Genomic DNA, 27684 nt, shown 5'->3' on the forward strand with positions numbered 1-27684 from the left:
AGAAAATACCTATTGTATTACCAACTTCAAAAATCTGTAGGAGATAAGAGTATTTCTCTAGAGGAGTGCTACATCTGTCACTTTGAAGTTCTACAGGATGTTTTTTGTTTTTTTTTTGCTGGAGAGAAAGAATGACTAAGCACTGGTGTGTTCAGCAGGAATGCACACAGAAACCCGGTATCTGCTGGAGCACATTGCCAATCTTTTTCACAATAAAGTTCAGCTTCCCAGACCCGAGAGTGGATATAGTGATAGGTGGGATTATAAATATGATTTTATTTAAATTTTTAGTATCAGTGCTCACCAAAGGTCAGGGCATAGATCCTGGCCACCCTTGTAAACAGGATAGCAGAAGCTGTTCTAAATCGGACATCATGCAGCTGCAACACTGATAGTTTTGTAGCTCTTCAGGTTCTGGATTTGAAGGCATGTAAGACGTGCAGTGAGTCTTCTTGGCCCTGTTTCAGTAGGTGTAAATGAGATATGCAAGTCTTGAGTGCTGTTAGGTTGCACAGAACCCAGCCTGAAAGGTAAGAAGGCATTATATAGAAAGTACACCTCTTTATATTTCTAGTTCCTGGCCATAGGAGATGCATTTGTGAGGCATGAATGTGAGGAAGTTTTTCACTCAGAGGGTGGTGATGCACTGGAACAGGTTGTCCAGAGGTTGTGGATGCCCCATTCTTGGAGGCATTGAAGGCCAGGCTGGATGTGGCACTGGGCAGCCAGGTCTGGTGCTTGGTGACCCTGCCTGTGGCAGAGGTTGAAACTAGGTGATCATTCTGATCCTTTTCAACCCAGGCCATTCTACAATTCTATGATGCCAAAAATAAAATAAAATAGGAGGGTCTATAGAAAAAGTTAAATGGTGACTGAAACCACCAGAATGGGATTGTGATAAAAACAGCTTTGGGAGGGAAATATGAGGGTTGAGTTCCCCATGGAAATATCTAAGCGTAATTTGTCCTAATGCAGTTTCTTGAGAGAAATGTTGCTTTTTCAAGTTGAGAAGCATATTTGCGTTTGGGTAACTTAAGTCAGATTTGTTTGGTTCTTCAGCAGAGAATGGGAAGGCCTGTTGAAAGTTATCTGTTCTCTTTTTCAGTGTGAAAATCTTCTGTATTATCCCTAAGTAAGGGAACGCCTGGGTCTTCCAGCTGTAGTGATCTCTTCCTACCGTGATGCTGCCTGTTTATTCTGATGGACAGCTTTTCCAGGGCAAGGATTTCTCTGGCTTGTATTGTTTGTTTTTCTGTTTAGCTGCTTAGTTTGCACTCACCTGTACTTCCTTTGTCTGTAAATGAGCCCTCGTCCTCCAACCACTATCACACACTTCTCCAGGGGTTCAGTGAGAGGATTCAGGAGGCTGACCTTCACTGTGGATGGCTGGTACAGTACCACATTTTCTGGAAACTGTTGAAAGAAAGCAGTGAGCTGAAACTCAGAGAAGGAAAGACAAACTTCTATGATTAAAGAGAGATAATTGAATTTTGTTGCCAGAGGTCTCAGCCTGAGCTGCCAGTTGCCAGAAGACACAAAGTCCAGCTTTCTTCACCACTGCAGTGTTCTTCTGTAGCTTTCTCCTTCTAACTTGTGGACTCATGACCATGTTAGGGGTTACCTGGATTTATTTATTTTTGCACATATGCAAGGTAAAAATGGGAGAAATACTCTCTACAACAGTGCAGTACAACTCACTTTTCACAAACTCTTATTTTAGTGCTTTGAAAGAAGACAGTATGAGGAAAGCCACTCAGTGTAGTAGAATTTTTCTGCTGCTCATAACTACAAAAACTCTTATCTCACCACTGCAGTAACAGAATGACAGACCAATCTAACCTCAATAGTCAGAGGCGGGTCACAGATGCTAATCTCTTCTTGTGCAAAGTATAGGTAGAAGGAGTCCTCATCTCTCAGCGTGGCAGTCAGCCTAAGCAGACGGTTCTCTCCCAGCTCTTTTCCATACCGTGAGTAAGGCACAAAGACTTGCAGGGTTTTAACTGGAATATAGAGTGGTGAAATACAGATAACAGTGCAACTGATGTTATGTTCTTAGCCTGCACCACCCAACAATGTACTGAAAACTGCATTTAAAAGCCCAAGTGAAAATGATCCACCTAACATGCTGCAGTTATTTTCCTCTTTCCCACAAAGGTGATTTGTTTGGATTGCCTACATTTGGCTTTCCAACCAATATTTCTTACTTATAGCTAAGTGCATTCTTCTGAAGTGAGAGGATTGGATGCACTAATTCAGCCTTAGCAGAGCCCTTACCTTCATTGTTTCTGATGATAAAATTAAACTTTTCCTTCCAAAGTTGCATAATGGGAACACCATTATAATGTAGAGACTGGATTCCAAGTACCAGGTGTGTAGCCTTTTCTCTACCACTATAGTTAAACATTTCAATGGAAAGTGGAATATCTTGTCCCAGTATTGGAGAACTCTTGGACTGGAGGTGGATAAAAAGCTCTTCATGGGCAGGAGGAACAGAGATAATCTCTCTCCTGCTGCTGATTGCCTGAAGTGTCTTTATCTTTCTGTAGGCTTTGACAAGTACTTTTTTTTCTTGAAGAGAGCCTGTTGCCAAAAAGAAAAGCACATTTTAATATTCTTTCTTGTTTAGTAGTTGTAAAGCACTACGTGTAGAAAGAGTGGAATTGTCCCAGCTGTATTGGAGACAACTGTTGCTCATAGCAGAGAAATACCTCGTGCTTTGGTTGAAGTGGACCAAGAATTTCAGCTGCGAGGAAATTGTTTGTGTCTGAAAAGTCTTCTCATAGTTTTTGAGCACTCTGGTGCTAATAAATGTCAGAGTAAGAAAAGATTTTCTCTTTGTAACTGTAGCTGTGGAGTGGTACTGTGTTGTCTTGTGATGGACTGCAACCAGGAGGCAGCATGCCATAGAAAAAGATGAGATGGTAGGGCTGTGTCAGGTAAACAGAACACAGTAATAGATTCTGAAGAGCTGCTATTTGAGGGACGGATTTAGACAATGTCTAGGAGTACAGAAAGCTGGAGTATGAAATGTGATATAAGGGTAATGGGAAATTAATGTGCAGATAACAGAAGTCAGGAAAGGAGATTTTTTCAGACAGGAGAGTGCCTGTCCTAGCAAGCTGGTAATTAAGCAGGACGAAACTGAAATACGACCCGTACTTTGGTTCTGTACACAGCCAAAGTCAGATGTTGTTGCTGCCCCATTCAGGAAGGGGAGGTAGTGAGAAGTGGACGTCCCTGCTGTTCTGGTATGGCTCTGCTCTGTAGTCATTTACCCTTCACTTGGAACATGGTCAGGGAATGTGCTCAAACATTTGTCTGCCTCGTACCTTCAGGATACTTGTAGTTGTGTGTGATATCCTCACAGCGTTCACTGCCCACACTCTTGGTGCTGATGTTGTTGCCAGTATACTTTGTGCAGATGAAAGCTGGCTTGAGGATGTCATCTGCCTTGTGTATCCAGACCTTGCACTTGGCATTCATGGCAGCAAAGAAGTAGCAGACATCATAATCCACTTCCATGTCCCCTTCCTTGATAGCCTGAACAGGAGCTGGCCCACAAAATGAAGGGCCTGAAGAGAAAACATAGCCCAGTTAAGAATCAGATGCTTTGCCAACTAGGCCCATGCTTAGTGTATACTTATACGCTATAGGGAGTGGTATGTTAAGTGTTGTGCTTCAATGGATCCTTTTAGAGCTCTACAAGCTCACAAACCAAACAGGTCAATGATGATTTAGTGCATACAGCCCTCAGAGTGCCTCCTTCCCTTAATGCATCCCCTCAGTGGAAGCTGAGGGAGGGATCCCACTGCTTTATTTGCTCTCTTTTTCTCCATCTCTCTCTTTAATATTTTACCTTTGCTTTTCTTCTGGCAGGTGGCATCCAGTGCCTGCCATCCGCTGTACTCTGGTAACAAGTCTGTTCGAGCCATCCAGCATTCGTTCCAAACATGGAAAGTCCTGTGAGAGGCACAGCATGTTTATAACAAGGCACTGAGCCCTGTGGTACAGGACACTTACAGCCAAAGCACAGTTAATTAATACTTCTTTAGAAGAGCCCAGCATGTGGGAGCAGCAGTGACCACAGATTTTGATGTAAGTGGAGGTTCTCCAGGTGGGATGGGCTGTCCTTGGTGGGAAAAAATTTTTGGTTGCTGGAATTTCTCAAGAACAAGTCATGTAGATTGGATCTTAGCTGTTCTACATCTTATAAAACTCCCTGCAGCTGTTTTCCTTTTTCCCTCTGTCACATCCTAGACCTAGATATTGTCTCCAACTGTTCCTTGGGCCCTGCCTTGTTTCCTTACCAGACACGGGCGCTCTTGTCAGGTGTAAGCAGCGTCCCATCTTCATCATAATACTCGTTCACATTAGGGTTGCTGTTAGTGTTGTGAGCCCATGTGAAGCCTGTGACAACCCTAGTGGGAATTCCCAGGCATCTCAGAACTGTGAAAGAAAGAGCTGTGAATCAGTAATGCATCCTGCCCTAAAGTGTCCGTGCTGTTATATGTAGAGCCTTCTTTGGTATGAAACTTATTGGAGTGGTGGTGGGCCTAGTCTCAGGAAATGGCAAGAGGCACTGTTCCTTCAGGAAGTAAGTTAGCATAGGTGCATTCAGTGAATGGTGTGTACTGACACTCTTTTAGCCCAAAGCTGGCAGTGCTGAATATTGATGAGGAAACTGTGAGGATCTGCCTCAAACCTAGAGATAAAAGGTTATGTTATTGGATTCCTGGCTTAACAAAGATTCCAGGTATATGCTAGAAGATTTCCAAACCAAGTAAGGGCTTGATCAACATGCAAGTCTTTAAATGAGAACTGTACCTGAGCACATGACTGCAGCAAACACCCAGCACTGCCCATAGCGAACAGGTTGGCACTGCAGTGTAACCCACTGCTGGAGAATGGAGCTGCTGCCCAGCCACTTGGAAGGGGGTGTCCCATCATAGCATTCTCTGGTCCCAGAGTCTGTCAGGATTCTTCTAGACAGATTGCAGTTCATCTTCGGGAAGGAGAAGGTGGATTAAGGAATTAAATCTCCGTAGTAGGTAAACTGTATCCTGTTTGATGAAGCTACCCTCAAGGCAGCTGAAACCATAATAATTTTTTGTGAAAAGCATGAAGGTCATAGCTGGGCAGAAGATGATGTGCAGGTCTCCTCTGGGAGTTACCTGGTAAGTGTGCTATTGCTACTAAGAAACTCTGCAGCACTGGTTGCCTACTGCAGGAATATCAGGAAATGTTGGAAATAGGTAGGAGATGTTGCTTGTAACAGCCTGGGCAAGCCCTGGTAAGTAGTTTTCCAAAAACAAGAAGTGAGATTGTACTAGTTTCCTGTCTGTGTTCAATTCTAACCTGCTGGGGTCTGAGCTGCTGGCTTTTCTCCTTACCATGGCAGCAACTGTGCGGCAGATGTAAACGGGGTTCTTGCGCTGGGTCTTATCCTTGTCTTGTTGGTAGCCTTCACCTATGTCCAGCAGCCTGAAGCAGATGTCCACAATGTCCACATCAAACTGCAATAAGAACAGCAGCTCAGGAATTGTGGCCTGAACATTTTATTTTCTGAAATCCCTGCAAGGGGTTGTAGCTGCAGATGCTTGCTCCCTTGTAATAGTCTTCTGTAAGTGGGGTGTGGAGGAGAACTCTGGGCAGAGATTTGAAGGAGAAGGAGCTGTGCAACTTTATTGAAATAAGATGGGAACTGCATTAGTATCATACTGCATCTCCTGACTGAGGGAAATTCAGGGTTTTTATTCATAGAGAACAGGCCAGGAAATTAGCTATAATTATGTAAATTGGGTTATGTGACTTCATACAGGCTTCAGACGGGCTGTTCTGTACATTCCTAAGAAAAACAGTGAGTATTGATAACAAGTACTTTCTTCAAAGCCCCAAAGTCCTGGAAATGAATAGCATTCTGTACATGCAGGAAATAGGCATCTTTCCTCTACTGGTTGTAAGAAGGCACAGGCATTTCACGTCTTACCTGTCCAAAGTCCCAGGGCTGTGCCAGGATTTCATTTTCAGTCCCCCAGTAGATGACACCATCTTGGTTTAAAATGTACTCCTGCCGCTGCGCCTCATTAGGCAAAAACACTTCATCATCTAGTTTAGAGGAAAAAAACATCAGGAGGGAAGCATTCAGATGGTTTCAGACACCCCTGCATCAGCAGACTATATTACACTTATGTGGTCTGTGGCATACTGTCCTGGCAAAATAGAGCAGAGAAGAATTTCACTGCAACTTCTCTTTGAGTGGAGGAACTTTAAAAGATCTCACAGAAGTAGGCTGTTGCACTAAGTAGCTCTTTTACTTTGGTGTCTGTTGACTTTCCTATTTCTAAGAAAGTCTGGTTCTGACAGCAGTGTTCAAGGAACAGGGCAGGAGTGCTGAGGAAAGCCATGTCAGGGTCTTGTACAGCTAGCACTGCTTGAAGCACAGGGCAGAAGCAGATGGAATTACTGGGTAGAATCCTCCTCATCCTCTCTGGTGACACAGTGACAGAGCTCAAAGCTGTGTTTTTGAAGTGACTGATCCCAGTCTGCCTTTTTGTTTTAGACTACTTACCTCGACACCAAGGGTTAAAGAGAAGAATGAATTTTCCCAGGAGACAGTGAGCCTTGGAGGCATGTAAAAACAGATCATACTGGCCAATGGGAGCATTGGCAGGTGTGTTCACAGAGATGGTCCAGCAATATGGGTCCTGTTCTTCTAGTTTTGCACTCCACTGCTTCTGGTCTCCCAGGCTGGAGACGGGAAACTTAACCTGGGTTTTATCTGCTTTAGAGTGCTGTGGTCCTGCAGCAAAAGAGATACATTTTCCAGACATGTATTGCAACCCATCCACTGCAGATTTTTGCTACCATGTCTAAGTCTGGAGCCATAGCTCTCTTTCCATGTAGGAGAGTCTTAACCCTTTAGTTTAGTGCTTACCTTCATGCTTCTATCTTAAAAGGTTATATATCTTTTTGAGGTTAGTAGTGGACTAAGGCCACCTTGTTTGAAAGTGGAATGTGTATTTCATACAGTATAGAAACCAGAAACAGAATGCAGCTTCTGGGATACTGTGTCTTGTGACAGAAGTCACAGCCACGTGATCAGATATAGAGCATGTAGAGCAAGCTGGGACTGAATAGTCCTGCTCTTCTTGGGGTTGTCACTGGAAAACAGCCTGGAACAGAAAACATCTGAAACAGGGTTAGCTTAAACATTCCTAACCCAAAAGCCACAAGTAAGAGTATGTACTTGCAAATCATAGAGCAGTGAACTTGCATTAGTTATTGTGCTGCAGCCTCTTTTCTGGAAAAAGGTTTAGCTCTGATCTTGCAGTTCCATCAGCAGGAGGCTCTACTCTGGTTTAGATAAACAGTGTGCCTGACTTCTAAACCTGTCCAGCTCTGGATATGCCTACCAATACTGTTCTTCATGTGGCTGTTGGACAAGAGCTCTAAAAGGTTTGGTAATGTTACCTGTCTGTACAGAGAGGAAGGTCGTTTTCAGCTGCTTCAGGTAATTGTGTATTGGAGATGAGAAGCTCACTGTGATAATGAAAGGCTGCCCCCGCCTCACCATAAGCCTTTCAGTGCTGATTTCTTCTGTGTGGTGGTTATTGTTGTTCATTATGATCTTAAGATCACATTTTTTCACGCTTAGACCTGTTGCATGAGGGAAGATAAAATGAGGTTGAGATAGTGAGCTGCTTACACTCTGGCCCTGGGCCTCATCCTAAAGCACCTATTTGTTTCTCCACTCAAATGGTGCCCCTGCCTGTGAAAGTTCCTGACCAGTAACTGTCAGGACCTTCGCTGTGAGCTGGTGTTGTCCTGTCTCAGGTGGCTAACAAGCAGCTTTTGCTTATACCTTAGCAATGTGAAGTGAACAAAATGGCTTTGCAAAGCTCTTTCTGCCCAGCAATGGATGTGGAACATGCCTGAGTTCACTGTGACTGCAATTGGAAGCTTGCAGTGTGCACTCAAGGGCACTAATTGAACTCAAAGCAGCTCCACTCCTCGTGGGATACACGATTGAAGTTGTGCACATGAGGCAGGGTGTCACCTGTTGTATACTTCTAGTTATGTCTGTTAACTAGAGTTACTTCTAGTTATGTTTGATGTGCAAAATCAACCTGTAGCCGCTGGCACAGGTCTGGTGTGGCATTGTGGTCCTGAAAGTATGCTGGATTACAGCAAATAAAACACCTGGCACCGCACTGGTTAGTAACTTCACACCTGAACTTCACACACAGGAGATAAAAAAGCACCTCCTCCTGTCTTTTACACTTGCATCATTCACCTTGCACATGCCTCTGTCCAGTGTCAGAGGAGGGAAGAAAAAAAAAAGCTGTTCAAAATTGCAGGCTCCCTGATCTCAAATAATTTAGTGCTCAGTGCCCTTAGTGTGATCGTGTACTTGCACTTTTCTTCTGGTTTTGATGGTGTTTTTAATCTTTCCAAACTTTTTGCTGAGAAGCAGATATCATCATGGTTTCTCCTAGCCTTGGGATCATCCTGAACTCACTATCTTCAGTTCCCCGTTCATCACTGAGATCCTTAAACCTGTGAGTTGTAACTGCTGTCCTTTACGTGACATATCCTGTTACCTACTTCCCCATTCTGATCAAAGTTACTCTTTGTCCCAGTTAAAAAAAAAAAAACAAAAAAAAAAAAAAGCCATTAATCCCAAAATCAACCCCTTTTTATCCAAAGCTACTTCTCTGGTTCTAAAGTGCCAACTACTTCCATTTTCAGTTTTCATTGGTTTGCTTTCTCCTGCTGGCTGACTTGCCTTGTCCTTAACACCTTTTCACATTGTTGTTGTCCTTTCTGTGTTGGTTGTGGAAGTCCTACTGTACTGTTGGCAGTTACTGCTTCTGGTCTGGCTTTCGAGTCCCTTTATGGCTGTTCCAGTTCACAGCTGTGCACCAGTTAAATTTTACAGAGCCAGCTCAAACAAAGCTTGTGTATTTTCTTTTCTGTATGCTGAAAATGTGTGGTCTGGCTGTCTTATAGACTGGTAATTCATATGCAGTCTGGAAATCTGAGTTGCTCTACTTCCTGTGACTTTTCACAGATCTTATTATAGCTCTCTTTAGAGCTGCCCAGGACCCTCTCCTTCCTCAAGTAGCTAAAACAGTCATTTCTCTGCTTCAACTCTGTAGTTTGGTTTCCCTTAACCTCTCCTACCCCTACATTAAGGCTAACTCCCTCAGACTTTGTACCACTTTCTTGGCTTCTGGCCTGTAGGAAGCTCATCTTGTCTCTTCTGGCCTAATGAACACTGTCTTGACTCAGGGGCTTTTTTTTTCCCTGACAGACATTATTGCTTTGGTCTAGCAGAGCTGGTTATCACTTACCTTGGCCCATGGCTCCTTCTCTTGTATGGTGACAGTCTTCAGCTCCACTTGATCTGGTGGGTGATGTCTCCTTCCTTCAGCTTTCTTTAAAAATAATCTACTTGCGAAGTTGTTTGCTTAGTTTCTTCATAAAGGGTGTGTCGCAATGTTGTCCCTTCTCCTTCAGCTTATCTTGCTGGCCTGCTGTGCAGAAGTTGAGGGCTCTTATCTGTCAGGCCATGTTAGAACTGAAAGGGTGACTTTTCTTTGGTATGGACAAAGTTAAATTCCACAATTGATGTGAAACCTTTAAAAACGTCTTTTTCAAAGAACTGTATGTTACAGACCCCAGAATAGGAAATGCAAACTTTAGCTCAGCCCTAAACTATGAACAGAATGCACTTTTATGAGTTAGCCTTGAAGAAGAGCTGCTCTCTACCAGTGACTGTAAGGTACTTAGATCCTAAACTGTTTAGTGAGTAAACAGAAAGTCAGTATGGCCAGTGCACTTGTGCCTAGTTTAAAAATGTGAAGCCAATTAAATGAGGAAACTTGCTAAAAGCAAAAACTGTGAAAAGTAGAATTTCTGCAGCGTGATGCAGATTATTCAAAAACATCACATGGAGGGCTTGGACTAAATACATGATCATTCTTAAAGTTGCTATGAGATGGAAGGAAGGGAGGCCACTGTATTGATAAATAATTGGTCAAAAGACAGAAAATAAGACAGCAATAATAACCTTTTCACAGAGGATTGAGTCACCAGTAGTTTGCAGAAGTCCATGATCTTCTACAAGTTCATGAATAATTTAGGGAAAACCAGGAAAAAGGTGGCAAAGCGTGCTCAGTTATTCTGAGTAATACAGATGAAGGTGGCAGCTTTGGGAAAGTTGTAGAGAAAAATGTAGATACTGAATGACAAGAACATAAAATAGCAAGCAGAGATTAGTGTAGGCACGTACAGTGAGAGAAAGGGACCCAACTCTTACAAATGCAGTGATGCATTTGGAAGTAGCTGTAGTCATTCCAGAATGAGATTTGGATTTATACTCAATAGCTGGTGCTAAATATAGTCCAGTGAGCTTGCCAATTTTATTATTTGAGTATTAAACTTTACAGTAGCTTATCTGATGCATTTCAGCAAGTAAATATAGTGTAAATATAGTGATTCATTTATATATACATATATATCTACATAACATATAGATGTAGATTCACAGAATTCCAGACTGATTGTTGTTGGAAGGGACCTCTGGAGGTCATCTTGTCCAACCCTCCCATCTGAAGAAGCTGTCCAGGTCTGTGTCCAGATGACTTTTGGCTATCTCTGAAGTGAGAGGTTCCGCAACTTATTTGGGCAACCTTTTTCATAGCTCAGCTACCCTCACAGTAAAAGCGTTTTCAGATGTTCAGACAGAACCTCCTTTCTTTTGGTTTGTGCCCATTCCCTCTCGTTCAGTCAGTAGATACCACTGAAAATAATCTGGCTCAGTCTTCTTTATGTGCTTGCTTGAGGCGTTTGCATACGTTGAACCCTCTGTTCTCTGGGCTGAGAAGCCCCAGAGCTCTAAGCCTTTCCTTATATGTGAGTTGCTCCTGTGCCTTCGTTGTTTGGTGGCCCTTTGTTGAACTGTACCTGAAGTCTCATGTCTCTCTTGTACTGGAGAGCCCAGAACCAGACACAATACTCAGGGTGTTGCCTTATTAGTGCTGAGTAGAGTGGAAGGATCCCTCCATCTGCTGGCAGTGCTCTGCCTAATGCAGTCCAGGATACCATTAGTCTTCCTTGCAGCAAGGGCGCGTTGCTGACTCATGACAAGCTTTGACTACTTTGACTTTTATTACTAAACATGGAGGTCACCAGATTTGCAGAAATCAGGGAAGACTGTGGGCAGTGGGGAGATGTCCAGAAAATAATGTGATTTTTTTTTTTTTTATTATTCACCTTTTTTTTTTTTGTATCAACTGTAAATGGCTTTAGTGTTAATGTTGTGAACTTTATATTATAAAGAGCTGTAATTAGTATATAGTTACTGATCCATGCTCGTTAAGTGTGTGTAAGATTTAAACCATTGATCAGGCTCAAACAGACTTTCTTCACTGATCAGTATTTTTTAAATGCACTTTTGCAGTATATGTGTTTAGTTTATCTAAACCACATCTAAAATCTCTTGGTTCAGAGATTTAAGCAGGTCATTTCCTCACCACACTGCAATGGCTGTGTGTACGGATAGTACCATCTCTTGGTCAAACCGGCAACTGCAAGTAGCATTTGCTAAGTAGGATGCACTGATGAACACTTTGTAAACTGTGAAAAGAGGGCTACTTATTGTCCCTTTCTGTCTTTCATTACATCAAAGAGGCGCTAGAAAGGAAATCTGTTGAAAGGTTCAATGTATGAGGGTTGCTCCGAAAGTAATGCCTCCTATTTTGCTGGCCCACAGTGTCGGAATCAGTTGTATGGCAGTACAGACTGAACCTTCCCACCAACATTCTGTCCCATTTTGTTGCTGGGTGATAGATGGCAGCAGAGGGGCAGTTAGACAGAATGACATCTGGCATGGAAGTGTGTGTGAAGCAATGGGGTGTAACTGAATTCCTCCATGCGGAAACATTTGCACCTACTGACATTCATTGATGCTTGCTGAACATTTGGGGACCAAACAGTGGCAGTGAGCACAGTGAGGTGGTGGGTGATGCATTTCAGCAGTGGTGACAGTGGCTCACATCTGCTGGTGCAGATTTTTATGAGCACAACATGCAGGCTCTTGGTCATCGCTGGTGAAAATGCATTTTTAATTGTGGTGACTGTGTTGAAAAAGTAAGGCTTTGTAGCTGAGGATTTGCTCTATCCAATAACATTGTTGTGTTCTTCGTATCTGTTATAGTTTCCATGGAAATAAATAGGAGGCATTACTTTTAGAGTGATACTAAAAGACATACTAAAGAGACTTGAATAGGCAACGCTGAAGTGCTTTATTGGCATTCTGTCTAGTGAGAATTTACAGTCTGAAATTAGACATCTGAGATTTTACATCCAAGATCTGAAATAAACATTCAGCAGGAGGAAGTGCTGAGATCTCCTACATGTGAGTTGCCTGTCTCTGTGGAATATCAGATTTTCCTGCGTTGTTTTTTCTTGAGACCTGTCAGTTTCATCTGTTAGTTTAAACCAACAGATGCCATTCTTGTCTTATCCAGAGTTTGGTAAAGGCAAGCGCAAGCACTGCCAGTATTACTGCTGGTGCTAAAATGGTGCTGCCAGTTTTGTATATATTGCAGTTGTAACTGCATAGTCAGGAATCATAGAATGGCCTGGGTTGAAAAGGACCATAATGATCATCTAGTTTCAACCCGCCTGCTATGTGCTGCTGAGTTGAGACCCGTTTGTCTATTTGCTATAAGCAGCCAGCAGTTTGCATGTTTCTATGCAAGCACTTTGAAGTGTGTTGATAGATATTTCCAAAGTATGCCTATGAGTATTTGTGTTCCTTTTGTTTTGGTGTTAAATTGTCATAACACCAATGTTTTGAACGACTGTTTTCTTCCATGCACTTAGTGTAACTGAACTTGGAGGTGCATATGCAATTATCTCTGCTATTACTGATTGCCTGCCTTCCCTGCAACGCTTCTTGTTGATAGCAATATCTTCTGGGTCAGGAAATGGAGAAGCATGCAGTTGTTCAGACATGATGACAGGTGGCTCTATTATATGGGTCTTCCAGAGGTGTTGCCCCCAGGATTCTTCAGAAAAAATCAGGCACTTCGGAAAAATAGGTTTTGCTTTATTTTTAAATCTGAACTGTGAAGTGTAAATTCAGTACTGTTTTCACTTACTTTGTCTTGTGAGTTTGCTTTAATGGTGGCTCTTTAGTATGCTTTTCAAATAGATGTTACTTACGTGTTTCTGTCCCCAGAAAGATAAAGTTCCAGTTCATTTTACTGAATAGTTGCTGGCTGTCAATGTTATTTGTTCACAGATTTAACACACGTTATATTTGTGATACGTACCACTGTTTGTAAAACTGCAATTGCAACTAGACCAGCAGCACCCTGCTTTCAACTTCTGAAACTTCAATATCATTAACATCAGCATTAGTATGTTTACCAGCACGTGCAGAAGATCCACGAAACAACTGAGTGAATTCCCTGCTTCACTGTAAGGATTCAGTAAAAATCATCATTAGTTTACTTGGAATTAACCAAGTCCAAACCTGCACTACTTTCTAAAATGCAACAGAAGCATAAGCGTGTACAACTTGCCAAACTGGATCAGGATGGAGATTCATCCAATCTAATCTTGTCTCTGCCAGTACATACGTAACACCAGGTGCCTGAGAAGGATGTGCATGAGCCCCACCCCTGCAAGCAAAGCATTATCTTGTACTGATTTCACTTGGAGCTCTTGTTAACAATATTCTTTGTAGTACTCCCCTCCTGTCTGCTTTGCAATCTAACATGTCATTAGTGGAAATCATAGAAACACGAGACACTGTAATCTCAGTTGAGTTGCCTGTTTCTACTGGGATCTCTTTCTGCTCTTGATACAGTTGATGTAACACTCTGCATCATGGGTGACTAAAAACTGCTTTCCAACTGTGCTGAATTTCAATGATTGTTATATTGTCTGTTTTTTTGTCTTGTTTATGACTCTATGAAATTCCTTGTAACTTTCTGGTCCTGAGTGATTTAAATGGCTTTATGACATGAGGAGATTTTTTGTACAGAAAAGCACTGCATCTTCTGAAGGACTTCATTCAGGCATGTCTTCTGGCAGTTGTGTGTCCATTACATCCATTACTGACACGCTCACAGAAATCTACAATTGATCCACAGGAACCAGAAGTATCCATCCTGCTTGACTGTTACTGTGGTATCTTTATAGGGTTGGGGATTTTTGTTGTTTACAGGTCCAAATATGAATCTATGAAGTTCCTCAGGATCTTTATTACCTTTACAAATAGAATCTGAAAGTATTACATTAGCATTGTTAATGACTGGATCTCTTTCTGAATGCAATGACTAAAAAATACATACAGCTTGGTCTACCTCTGACTTGGCACATCCATGTATTAGAGGTGAATTTTAGTCACGGGTGTGATTTCTTGTCTTTCTAGAGCTTACACTGTGTCTTTTATTGCCTTTTATGGTGAGCAGTGTTGTCCACATTGAGTAGGTATGTGATAGATGTGTTAAAGTAGTGCGGCTTTGCTGAAAGCCAAGGCAACCGAGTGCTTTGAAACAACCAACTTTGGGCTATCAGATTAAAAAGATAAATCTGTAGAAGAGTAGTTATTTAATTGACTGTTAGAATCCAGGTCTGAGAAAATTATATCAAGAAAACAGTTCTGGGGAGAAGCATTTACTGTCATTGAGACCTTTCAAGCCAAATTCATAGTGTGAATGTTAGATTTCAGCTAGTGCTTACATTATTATTATTACTTACTGGATTAATCGGAGTGGAATGAGGGCTGGGTGCATGTTCAGCTTTAAATGGCATATTTATTAAGCAAAATGCTGGTAATTAGCTGTGTGTTACTCTGTTAACTCCTATGGACTTCTGACTAAGGGCTGTATAAAGGTTGTAGGTTTGGTCAAAGCGTTCAGATCTTTCTTCAGGCATTTTAACATTTTCTCTGTAATAATGATTAGTTTAATTGACCAGCTGTCTAACACAGGAGGAATGTGTATTTCTTGTACATCGCTGGACAGATAAATCTGTGCTTTAGCACTGCAGCTGAGCTGGGTGTGGTTGCTGAGGGCAGTTAATGCTGACACCCCAAAAACCCAGCAACCCCACATGTTGCAAAGCGAAGGACTTTGCACAAGTGCTCCTGCTGATTTCCCTTTGAACAGTAGGCTTCCTTTACAAATAGTTAATTAGGACGAGGTGATGCCAAGCTCTTGTGACAAACACTGTGTTAGATCATTTCCTGGGTTGTATTTAAGGACAAATAGTGAAGGAATTTAAATGGCTTAGCTGTACTGCATGTTGAGTTAATGTCAGCCTGCAATGTCAGTCTGCGTTCTTGCAAGACTGAATGAGACGTTGTGAATATAATCACCACCTCAAGGCCCTTTCTGAGGTGAATGGTGGATTTTATACCCTGACTTTCCAAGATTCTGTAAGACTTAATTAATAGGTGCAAAGCTACTCATTCCCCCCTCTGCTTTGCCTGGAGAAATCCAAATTCCTGCATTCATGTATGTGTGACCTTTTCAGTCTTCATTCCAGTCTCGCTGGACTGACTGGTTTTGACTAGCTTTGGGGACCCTTGTAAGTACATATGTGGGTGGCAGAGTAATGTAATGGATGCAGTAAAACAGAAATTTACGTGTTTTGAAAATTGTGTTGGCTTCAAATCAAAGAAATTTGAATGAGACCTCCGTTTAATTTGTTACAGAATCAGTTTGAGTCTCTGAAACATTATTTTTGGGGAAGCTGAGGCTCGGTTCCTAGGCATACCTCATGCTAGGTGTTGGTAGGAGGAAATGGACAAACAGTATCTTAGGAAAATTCATATCTTTGTTAATTTTGGCTTCTTTGCTGCAAGGAATATATTGATACGTTGTTGGGCTTGAGATACAGGTGTCACAATACCTTTCTGACAGAGGATGGTGACCTACTTTTAGCAGCTTTGTGGAAAAAGGATACATGACTGCTGAATGTGAATCTTCATAATCCTTCTGATAGTCCTCAGCCTTTTCTACCAGCCTGCTTCCTGTGCGTTTCTGGAAGTGCTGCACAGTATCTGCCTTTGCAAACTGAAAAATCAGTTTTGCTTTTCTCCTGTCTGCTTGGCATAAGGCAGCAGGTGGCAGTTCCTCTGTCATAGGTGGGGAGGGCGGATACAGTGGTTTTGTAAGATACAGATGAAGGGCTGAGGGAGGCATGTAGCAGCAGGTCTGGCAGCTTAACAGCCCTGAAAGTCAAGCTATCACAAAACAGCAGTACTTGTAGTGGACTCCTTTTTCTCAAGTGGTCTCACTGACAAGTTCAGCCAATTCTTCAGGGTAAAGCAGGGAGAAGTTGCTGAACTGGAGTGAACAAAAAACACCCAACCTTTCCCCGCACTCCCCTCCCCCCCCACTGCAATTTAATCAAAGTGCATCATTCCAAAATAATTAGGACCAATGCACTGACTGTTTGCCTGTGCTGCTTATAGATTCTGATGACTACCACAGCCTAAAATAGATTCATACTAGAAGCAGGCAATGTTACGAAGCCAGAGAGCATCTAAGGTGGATCTCTACACACATTAATTTTTATTTTCAGGAAATTGCTTATGTTTAGCTTAGCAAAGCCTAAAATAGTAAATTGTCCAAGGAAACTGCTGCCATTTCTTATGAAGAGGACACAGTTTAGGGTCATTCCCTCTGGGCCAGTAGAATAGCTTGATCAGTATTTCCTGCAGCATATCTTCCAGACTGGCACCTTTGTCTTGCTGTCATTTGTATTTAAAAAGCAATGAAACACAGTAGTCAGGCGAGAGTTATATTCGTGTAAGTCCTGAAAGCTTTTGGCAGCACTTAAATTAGGAAAGTCCAGACAGAAAGTGTGTCATTTCTATCAACAAAGCAGTATAGGTATCAGTTTTAGCTTTGAAACTTTCTCCTGAGCTACTTTGCAAAACGAAGAACAGTACAGTGCATGGTCCCTTTTTGTTGATTTCGGTTCATATTTTTTCACTTGCTTTGGCAGAGTAATCTGCATTTCTACATTTCTAGTGCTAATAATGCTTGAGCACTGTGCCAGTCTCATAAACCATGACAAAACTGAACTGGTGTAAAGGTTGTATCACTGGGCAGGAGCCACATCAAGCATCACAAACCCCTTGATGTTTGAAAACTGCATGCAAGCCAAGTCCACCTGAAGCTGCCTGATGCCACTCTTGTAGGGAATGATCTCAAACTCAGCTGTTGAGGTCTCCATGGGGGCCATTCTTGCCACACTAAGAAACAGGATATGTTGGTAAGTTCAAGCAGCAGAGAAATTCTTACCATATATTCTTCAAAGTTCCTGAATGTCAGACAGTATAAAAAGAAAGTGTTGGGGTATGTAACTGGTGTGTTTGTGTGCTCTACGTGTGAACGTAAGCTACCATGTCCACAGCTACCTCAACACTGGACAGAATTTTGTGTTCAGTATAAATGAAGCCCCAGTGATGCACGTAATTATCCAGCTTCCTCTATTTTTTTTTTCCCCCTCTTAGAGTTTCCTGGTATTAACTCTCCCAGTCTAAATATTTGGAGATTTTTCAAACATTTTTAAACTAACACCATGGGCAATGGGAGAATAATGCTTTTCCTCTTATCCTTCAAGGATAGGAAGGAAGAAAGGTCTGAATTTTTTACTCACTAACTACAGCACTCAAGTTACATGCTGTCATTAAAAGCATGCTCTCTCTCCATTCCCCGAGCATTCTGTAATTCAACGTTTGGCGATAGAGGGGCAAAATATTCCAGCTAGATATGGAGAGTGCTAGCATGATGTTCTGTCCAATCTTAGTGCAAACAGAAGTCATGGGGTTGGCAGAATCTTTCAAAAAAAGTTCACTTGTGTTCTGGATTCCCCACTAAAGTGAATGAGTTATTCACCAAACACCATTTACATACTTGATGTTGAGTTGCTCTTTGAGCAGGCCGCTGCCTTCTGCTCTCAGCACACAGTCTGTCACCACTTCAGACAGCGGGTTGGTAAATGTGACCAGCACCTTAGTGGCCTTGTGTACCACTGTTGGACCAAGGACCTACAGAGAAAAAATATTCTGCTCAGCTTCAGTATTGGCCTCGCTTCTTTTTCACAGTTTGCTCTTTTAAATTCCATTGCAAACCACTTATCAGGATGCCCTGAACAGGAAGGAGTAAGGAATTAATCTGAGTACATATTTTTGGACATGAGAGTGCAGGCTTGTGTCAGCCTTCCGCTGTGTTTGAGGAGTGGTGAACTCCTGTCAGATCAATAATTCCCAGTGTTTTAACTGGGCCGGAATACAGTGTTATGTACTGTATCGTATATGATACTTAAAAGTGAGAAGAGAAAAAAATACAAGTATTATCTTGGCATATATGGCCAACTGCTGTAGACAGCTTAAATGAAATTAGTATTAGTTAGGCTAAATGAATGGTTTGGGATTAAGTGTGAGACAGAGGTGAATTGTGGCATCTCAGGCAAAAGAATCATAATGTGAAATAGCAAATAAAAGTATTCATTACCGTATTCTGACTGAGATAACGTAGAATTGACACATCTGCTTGTCCAAGTCCAGCACCCTAATTGTATTTTTCTGTCACTGGATGTATGCTTATACAGGAATTTCAATCAACAGAAACGCAAAGCCTTCTAGAAATTCAGTCACTGAAGTGTCTGCCCTATTAGCTGATGCTATGCAGTATAGCACAGGAGGCTTCTTACAAACCTTTGTTTTCCTTTGTGGGTATGCAGATCTAGTCTGGATGCTGGGAAACACAGAAATTCTATCGCTCCTTGCAGGTTGCTTACAGTACAGGAGACATAGAGACACAGAAGGGACTGGCTTTTTACCTCGATGGTGAGAAGAGGATCCTGAAGTACAATATCTTTTTCCAGTAGAAGTGATGCTCCCTGTCTGGCTTCACACACAGCAGTCACTAGGATCTTCCTGTCATCCAACAAAGCATTTTTGTACTGGGAGTAGGTGATCTTGAATGAGATCTCTTTCACTGGAATGCAAACAGAAGCAGATATTTCCACTCTTTTATTTTCTAAGTACTATAATCCTCAGGATTATATTAGGATATAATAATTAGGGAGCAATGATGCCGTCACCTTGGGTCTGTTCACTTTTGAATGTTGACAGCCCATAGTTGGAAATGATGCTCAGAGATGACTTCTACTTATCTTTGCCTTAAACACCAAGTGATTGGGTATGGTTTGCTAGCTGGGCAGATCTGAGGATGGATTTCTGTAGCAGCCCATGCTGGTGGTTTTCTCATGAATCTGAAGCTGGGAATTTCACATTCTGTTCTTGCAGAGGAGGCAAACGTGAAAAGATGGCCTGATTTAAATGCCTGTGCTGATGCAGCTGTTCAGCCTCTGTCTTACTGTCACAGGATGCACATTCTGTCTTACTTGGCAACGAGGAAGGCAGTGCAGTTCTCAGCACATTGAGAAATTACTCTCATCCACTCTTGGTGTGGCGGAAGGAGTTATAACATTGTGGATTAGTTTGAGGGGGTAGTTGTATTCACTTGTCCTATGCTTTGTTATTTAGCACTCCTCCTCTAAGAGCAAGGCAAAAGGCCTTCATCTGCAAGTAGTGTAGTTCTTTCTTACTGTGATCTGCAGTTGCTGTCCTGTTACTACAAAGGTATCTTTCCTGACAGGGTCCAAAAGCAAACATTTAAAACAGGGCGAGTAAGTTTCTCTTTGCCTGAATAGTTCTAAGCTCAGACCATTTATAGTCAGGGCATCTGAGACATTTATGATGTCTATATGATTTGGACACAAACTAAAGCTACATCTTGTCCTGATCTGTAATAAGATTAAAATTACCTTCTTCAGATCCAAGTTGAACAGACCTAGACCACTGCAAGATCTCTGCCTTTGGTTTTCTCGTGTAGAGAACAGCTGAAGCCTTCAGTTTAACCTTTATGGTCTTGAAGTCTGCAGTCAAATTCTGCAGTGCCAAGGTGAGGAGGATATCCTGGCCTATTACAGGAGATGCATCCAGCTTCAGCTTCCCCGAGACAGTGGGTTTTCGTGTGGTCGCTGTCATATTTTGTCTCCGTGCTACTGGAAGTCGTCTCCTGGGTTTTGTAACTTCTTTTCTTCTTCCAGTGTTTCTCACACCCAGCAGCTTCACTGCCTTTTTGTACACCTGCCTTTCTTTGGAGGATCCTGCTTTAAAAGATAAATTGGTCAGAGATCTCATATTCGATGGATATAGGACAGTTAAGCCAGAATTGCTCTCAGTAATTAAAGTTTGTGAAGGCTGGGAAAGATACATGGGAGGAGAAATTGAGGCCTAACCGAAAGCTAATTTTGACCAAAAAGAACCTCCTAAATGAATATACATGGTTGCGATGGCTGGAAAGTAAAATTTGGCTGTTAGCTTCAGCTGGTTGTTCATGGGCACCTGTTAGAAACTGTTAGCAGTGCAAAAATAACTCCTAGAAGAGCTCCGTTCTTCTGCCTAAGCTGGAGTAAATGCCATCTCCTCTGAAAATAGAAAGAATTTACCTTCTGGATATTTGTAATTATCAGTGACATCCACTCGGGTGTTGGTGCCCACTGCTTTGGTGCTAATAAATTTTCCAATTTTCCTGGTATTGGAGTAAATTCTCTCTTTCCTTTTGTTGCTATGGTGAATCCAAGTAACACAGTCAGCATTCACTGCTGCGAACACAAATGAGCTGTCATAATCCAGGTTCACATCTCCTTCCTTAATGGCTCTGGTGGAAGCTGGGCCACATCGATAGATGCCTATGTGAGGGAGAGAGAAGTTAAGTGATTACCAATTGCAAAAGATCAGTTGCAGGCCACAAATCTTCCTGCTGACAGCAAAAGGGAGAGATAGTCAGATCTCCAATGACATGTTTTGATGAATTCCATTCTTTCTGGGTCTTTACATTATGGTAACAGCGTGTCCAGAAATTCAACATGCATTTTCTATCAGAAGGCACAAACAAGGAGGCTGTAAAGCTGAAGAGATGTAAGTAGTGCTTTCTGTGCTATGAGAATTGTTTTAATCCTCCAAAGCCTGTGAGGCTGTATGCTGACCTGTCAAATGAAAGGAGAGAAGAGGCTGGCAGCTCTCAGCACAGTCAGACTGCTCAGATGTGAGTCATCAGTGCTGTATGTGCTGCACATACAGCACTGATGAACCAGGAGCTTTAATACATAAATATCTGATGGGGAGGTATAAAGGTGACAGGATCAGACTCTCCTCAATGATAAGCAGTGAAAGGACAAGAGGCAATGAGTACAAACTGAAAATCTCATTTAAACATAAGGAATAACCTCTTTTACTGTGAGGGTGGTCAAGCACTGGGATGGTACACACAGAGAGGTTGTGAAGTCTCCATCCTATGAATATACAAAACCCAGTTGGACGTGGTCCTGAGAAAACTGCTGTGATTGACCCTGCACTGAGCAGAGTAAACAGTCTCCAGAAGTCCCTTCTAACCTTAGTTGTTCTGCATCATTTTATGAATGTGTGTTTGGAGCTGAGGCAGGCAAGAATAAGATAAGTGAACTTAAGATGCATTTGTTTTTATGTAGGCTAATGAGCAGAAAAAGTAAGAATCTGCATGCGGGTAGACACTCCAGAGGCTGACAAGAAGGCAGTGTGCTGGAGATAAGGGTATGCTACATCTATTCTAAGAGAGTAGAGAGAATCATCATAGAATTTCAGTAGCAGTGTTAGGAGGAACAGCATCTACAGGGTTATTTTATTTACCACAGTGTTACCTTTGCTTTTTTCCTGGGGTGTTGCATCCAAAACCTGCCATCCATCATAAAAAGATCCAAGATCTCTTCTAGCAAACCAGCTCTCGTTCCAGACATGGTAATTCCTGGGAAGGAAGGAAGGAAAATAGGAAATCTTTGATTAATACAATCAATTTTATGTTGAAAGATATGATAAATTTGTGGTGCAGGGCATGAACAAACCATGCTCCACTGCATAGCTGCTTCCTGCTTTCTTGAATACCTCTTTCCCCCTCTTTGTCTTTTTGGTATTCAGACCTCTCAGAAATACTGGGTTGTTACACACAAAGTAATGTTAAAAAATATATATTTATTGCAGGGTCAAGTGTTCAGATCTGGATATTCTAAAACAACATGTCAGTTGGAACTGACATGTTCCAGAACAAGGTCTCCCATGTACAGTGCTGTCTTGTGGTATTTAATTCTACTTTGTATCATGCTTGTCCTACTTAGTCCAAATAGCAGAGGGTGCTTGTGGTCTGAAACACTGGTACATGCAGTAGAACGCATGCATGCAGTGTGTTAGTTTCTGTTCACCTGTTAGAAGCATCATATTTAACAAATAGCTCCTCTCATGTGAAAGAAATAATGTGTCCTTCCTAAGTGATGGGGTGGCATAGGATTTTTGTCTGCTGCATTCAATATATTGGCTTTGCTTTAGTAACCTCTAATACAGTGCAAGGGGTGTACAATGGTAGGAAGACTGAGGAGAATATAGTGGAAGAAATATTAAGATAAAACTCGTATTTACCACACGCTGTCTTCAGTCAAGTGCAGGGTCTTTCCAGAAACATCGATGTATTTGTCAATACTCAGGTTGATATTACTGTCGTGTGCAGAGTTAAAGTTTGTAATAACACGGGTAGGTATTCCCAGCGATCTCAGAACTGCAATACAGATAAAAGTGCTTTAAGCCTATTTTACACATTTTTGGAAAATATTTCTCCATTTTTCTGATGGAGAAACATTGCTCTGATACGGTACAAGGATGTCAAATAGTCATTGTGCACAGTTGCTGAGAAGACAGTTCCATTCACACAGCATTCTTAACTGCCTTGTTCTTTTTAAGAAGAGTTAGATTTACTCATTTTAATCTTTCGTTCTTCATATATCTTCAACAGCATCACAAGGTTAAAGCTACTTAAATTCCACTAAGTTTCCTTTCTGATAGTATTTTTCTCCCCTTCACGGATACCTGTGCACATAACTCCTGCAAAGACCCAGCACTGGCCATACCGGATGGGTTTGTATCTCCCTCTGTACCACTTTCGAAGGATGGTCACACTTCCACTCCAGTGCAAAGGGTTGGTTCCTGAGCGATAGTTTCCACTCCACTTCCCTTCCACTACTCCCTTTTCATCATTGCTGTTAACCTGAAAACAATGCTTCTTGTGAGAGAGTTACAATACAGTACAGAAGAAGGGAGAGGCAGAAATAGACAATCATGGAATGGTTTGAGTTGAAAGAGACCTTAAAGGTGATGCAGTTCTAATGCCTCTGCCATGGGCAGGGACACCTCCCACCAGAGCAGGTTGCTTGGAGCCGCATCCAGCCTGACCTTAAACACTTCAGAGAGGAATCACCACAACTTTCTGAGCACCCTGTTCTGCTATCTAAGCACTCTCATAGTAGAGAATTTATTCCTTATATCTAATCTAAATATACCTCTTTTAGTTTTAAACCATTCTCTCTTATCCTATCATCCCTTGATAAAGAGTCCTTTTGGTTTAGGCCTCCTTTAAGTACTGGAGGACTACTTAGAATGGCTTAACTTGGAGGGTACCTTAAAGCTCATCCAGTTCCAACCCCCTGCCTTTGGCTGGTTGCTGCCCACCAGATCAGGCCCCATCCAACCCAGCCTTGAATGCCTCCAGGGATGGGGCATCCAGCTGTTAAAATGTGCTTGTATATTTGTGCACCTGCGTTTTAGCAGCCTGTGTAAGTGCTGTGTATGGTTTCATGTAGCATCAAGTATAGTAAACAGTAAGATTTTTTATGATTTTTTTCCTCAGTATTCCTACTCCCAGTAATTATGTGTATCTTAGTAGAGTTATTTACTTAATATTGAAATTTTCTAAAGCAAATGCTGTCTAAAAGGCCAGGAAGGATCACAGCTGTAAATGAGCAGTTTCAGGTAAGGAATGCAGTAAGGCATACATTATTTATAAAACTGAAAACTTTTCGGTTGCCTAGTTATGCATTATACATGTGTGAGGATGGGGAATTGTTGAGGAGATATAACTATTTGTTGAAGGCAATGCATACCATCCTCACTGAACAAACTCCCCTAGAGTGAGGGATACAGTATAAATACATTAAATGCCATCATATCAATACTAGTTTTCCCAGATATTTCATGCATCTTTTGCTGTTCGAGAAACAGAGCAAATGATTTCAGAATAGACTTTCTAAATTAGAGAAAATATCTAATCTAAAAATCTGTTAAGAAGACTGCTGAGATTCAGTGTCAGAAGGTCTTAGAAACATTCTTCATTCCTTCAATTATTGAGCAAACTTTTGGGACAAAGGAAAATTAAATTTTGGGGGGTTTGCATTGAGATGAGATCTGTCTTATTTCTCTTCTCTAGCCTTTTTTTTTTTTTTTTCCAGTAAAAACTAAACACATTCTGTATGACATTGAGAAGGTTCACAGTAGAAACACTGAGGTAGGTGCACTGTACAGCTGTAACTAGCTGATCACTTTACCATAGCACTAATAACCCTGCACACATAGATGGGATCGTTCCTGTTGGATACGTCAGTGGATGGATCTTGGCGGTGGTTCAGGCTTCGATCCAGTATAGACAGAGAGATATCAAGGATATCTTCTTCAAACTAAAATCGAAAGAAACATTATTATTATGGGTTAATTTTATAAATAAAAGCAAGAATAAACTCCCTATGTATTTTCCTTCTCCTTGGATGATGGTTATCTAAGATTTTTCAGTATTATGAAAGAAAATAGTTACAATAAGAAAGAAAAAACACTACACTGGTATTTAATTATACTAGTAGTAATTAGCAACCAGCGTATTTAGAAGCACATTTTGGTACCACAGCATTCATGAAGAAATTACCCAGGCATGGCCTGGTGGTCCAGACAAGACCATTCCAGGACTGGCTCAGCAGGCTTCACCTCCTCCCACATCCTGTCGTGTCCCAGCAGGTACTCTCCCCTTCACATTACAAAAACCTTGCTCTGATGGGCTGCCTTCACCATATATCAAATTATATGAACTGGAAAAGAAATAAAAGGAGAAGGAGAAAAAGGGAGGGAGAAAGACAGAGAAAGAGAGAAACTGTTGGTGCAGTTGTTATCCTTAAAATGGCCATAGGTCGTTTTGACTGACCTCACAAATTGCAGGACAGCTCTGTAACCACAGATGAGCTGTAGGTATGATCAAATTAATAGCAGATGTGTTTAGAAGGCCAAACTGGTATTTTAAAATTCCAACTTGAGTTGTTTCAGTTGAGTATCTTTGGGATATTCTGCCCCATTACTAGGTCAATTTTAAAAATATTTAGGTGTACCAATCTTTCAATAAATAGAAGTTACAGCTGGTGTAGTTTCCGTTGCCCTTTATGGGGGACAAGAAAAAAAAAGTAGAATTTCTCTACTTTGTTAACAACAACAACAACAACAGACCAATGAAACAATAACACCTCAAATTGTGTTTTGTTTCTTATTTCTTTTCCTAGCACGTGCCAGAGGGGAAAAGATCCTGATGTTGTTGTGATGTATAGAAAACTGATAGTTTGGCAAGAAAAAAATGAATAAGGAATACTGAACTTCTATGCTATGATACTCCTATACTAAGGACTCTGTCCTTAAGACCCTCATCCATGCACTCACTCTTATTTTCCTGTTTTCCTTGCTTACCTGCCCATAATTCCAAGCTTCTTGCTGAATATATTTTTCCTTTCCCTGAAATATGATTCCACTGTCATTCAGAACATATTCCCGTCGCTCCTTTTCATTAGCCATATAGACATCGTCATCTGGAAGCAGAATGAGAAATGCCAGCAGAAAGGATTGTTAGTTTGCTGCAGTTGAGAAGAAAACTTCAAGGGGACTTCTGAGGAACAGGTGAGGCTGTACCCCTCGCAATCATTCACAGAGTGAATAGAATTAGCATGAAGCTAATTTTATGGGAACTGAGTATGCTCCTGTCCTTTCACTGCTTCTCTGATCTTGTTGTATGTGTTACTGGTAGATATTGTGTCGCTTACAACAGAACATGCTATCAGAGGACAAAAAAGATGTAGAATACGTTTTTGAAATATTTCCCTCCTCTAATTTCTTACTCTATGAGCAGAAAGCTGGATCTTTGATGCATTAAAGCACTGAAGAAAGAGCAAAAACAACATCCTTTACGTAGATCAAAATATCGTACTGTGTCATGCTGTCAGGTACATGCTTTACTGTGGCGCCCAGATTTCCTGAAGAACATAATACCATAAAACGTACTTGGACACCAGGGATTGAAGAGTAACACAAACTGGCCTAGGAGTGCTGAAGAGGTCTTGTTGCCAGAAGCAATCTGGAGTTTGAGTTTGTATCGTCCAATGATGGCATTGGCAGGGCTGATTATCACGAGACTCATGCGGCCAGGCTTACAGTGCTCTTGGGTTGCACTCCAGCCATTGGCAGCATCCTTAGAAAGGTGAAATATGGCCTTGGTCTGCTGTGATTCTGCTGCAGATAGTCCTGCCAGAAGGAACAGGAGACAGCAATTCTGAGTGATAGCAGTAGGTGACAAGCCAGGATCAACAATTATTTCATTTGCTACATTGAAGGATTATGGTTCATGGTGTAAGCTAGCTGCAATCCAATGCATAAAATCACCCTATGGGGCCCCTCTGTGTTAGATGCATGACCTAGTCAAGGTGAGTACTCCCACAGTCATTCTAGAGAAGAGGCAAGACCTTGTCCTGAAAATCCAACTACATTGAAAACTACAGAAGCAAGATGGGGCACAGGTTGTAATATCCATTTCATTAAAAAGTTAAAGAGTTGTCTCTTTTTTTTTTCAGAGAAGGCCCTTTGGAGGATAGGGATGGGAGTGTTAGTAAATAGGTAGTGTGGACTGTTCCAGGCATAAGGAACACCTGAAGTTAATCAAGCAGAGTTTAAACAGGTGGAGTGCTAGGAAAGAAGACAAACAAACACATAATAGTGGTCTGTAAGATCTGGAGCTGCAGAAAGTTCAGGATTCACAAGGTGAAGACAGTATGCAGTGTTTCAGGTAGGTCTTTAAAAGAAGAAATACAGGCCTGGTTTGTTTGGTTGTTTTTTTGTGTGTGTATGAGAATGGCCTGTGCCTTTCCATTTATTATTACCTTAATTGTCTATTGGTTTAGGGTGCCCATTTGAGGTTTAGAATGGGCACTTCTAAGCCTAAAATAATTGAGTGATATGGAGCAAAGGTTAGTGATCACACAGAAAGCTATGAAGCAGTAGTGCTTTGGAGCTGGAGCAGTCAGGATGGGAGGTTAGTGCCACGAGGAAATTACCTGTGCTTGCAATAAATGTGAAGTTGTCCTCAGGTTGCACCGTTGTTCGGAAGTTTAGGGTAATAGTGAAAGCCTGTCCTCTCCTCAATATCACTTGTGTGCTGTTGTAATCAGATGTGTGGTGTGCAGCTTTATTTAGCTTAGAGTGCCAGTCAACATTTGTTATTTTCTGAGCTAGAAAAATGTAAAGTAAGTTAATGGAAACCATTCCTTTAAACTTATACATCCTGTCAGCTTGTCTAATGTTGTTGCTTCATTCCATTTATGTATTGCTGAAGTTAAATGTTCCAGGAAAACAGAAAAATCCACCATCAAGCTATTAAAAAAAACAAAGTTGCAACAATAAACTAGCTAAAAGAACAGCTTTTC

General features: G+C 41.5%; 2 protein-coding genes across 2 annotated transcripts; both read right to left on the reverse strand.

Annotated features, from left to right (window-relative positions):
- Positions 1-256: 256 nt before the first annotated feature.
- On the reverse strand, positions 257-9499 carry EPB42 (erythrocyte membrane protein band 4.2). The gene is made up of 13 exons (XM_042832274.1): positions 9354-9499; positions 7471-7656; positions 6569-6799; positions 5987-6105; positions 5391-5513; positions 4825-5002; positions 4308-4446; positions 3857-3960; positions 3330-3572; positions 2275-2580; positions 1840-2000; positions 1280-1413; positions 257-523 (listed from the first exon to the last, which is right to left on the reverse strand). The coding sequence occupies exons 1-13, from the start codon at positions 9361-9363 to the stop codon at positions 373-375; spliced, it is 2085 nt and encodes a 694-aa protein (XP_042688208.1). The 5' UTR covers positions 9364-9499; the 3' UTR covers positions 257-372.
- Positions 9500-17130: 7631 nt separating this feature from the next.
- Positions 17131-27523, reverse strand: LOC122167596 (protein-glutamine gamma-glutamyltransferase 6-like). Its single transcript, XM_042832277.1, has 12 exons — positions 27316-27523; positions 26270-26509; positions 25682-25800; positions 24508-24636; positions 22997-23174; positions 22553-22688; positions 21784-21887; positions 20554-20796; positions 19867-20211; positions 18877-19034; positions 17949-18082; positions 17131-17284 (listed from the first exon to the last, which is right to left on the reverse strand). The coding sequence occupies exons 1-12, from the start codon at positions 27521-27523 to the stop codon at positions 17131-17133; spliced, it is 2148 nt and encodes a 715-aa protein (XP_042688211.1).
- Positions 27524-27684: the final 161 nt, after the last annotated feature.

This window comes from Centrocercus urophasianus, unplaced genomic scaffold (assembly GCF_019232065.1).
Source record: "Centrocercus urophasianus isolate 14NV4802_14NV808 unplaced genomic scaffold, USGS_Curo_1.0 seq_38, whole genome shotgun sequence".
NCBI classification, from domain to species: Eukaryota; Metazoa; Chordata; class Aves; order Galliformes; family Phasianidae; genus Centrocercus; species Centrocercus urophasianus.

Excerpts from the sequence above, each read along its gene's own strand:
- LOC122167596 (XM_042832277.1), bottom strand. The coding sequence starts at position 27,523 with ATGGTTTCCATTAACTTACTTTACATTTTTCTAGCTCAGAAAATAACA. Across the intron at positions 22,689-22,996 it reads TGCAGGAGTTATGTGCACAG|TTCTGAGATCGCTGGGAATA; the intron begins GTATCCGTGAAG and ends TCTGTATTGCAG. Across the intron at positions 19,035-19,866 it reads TCAACTTGGATCTGAAGAAG|TGAAAGAGATCTCATTCAAG; the intron begins GTAATTTTAATC and ends TTTGCATTCCAG.
- EPB42 (XM_042832274.1), bottom strand. Across the intron at positions 6,106-6,568 it reads CTTTAACCCTTGGTGTCGAG|ATGATGAAGTGTTTTTGCCT; the intron begins GTAAGTAGTCTA and ends CCTCTAAACTAG. Across the intron at positions 5,003-5,390 it reads GCCGCACAGTTGCTGCCATG|ATGAACTGCAATCTGTCTAG; the intron begins GTAAGGAGAAAA and ends TCCTTCCCGAAG.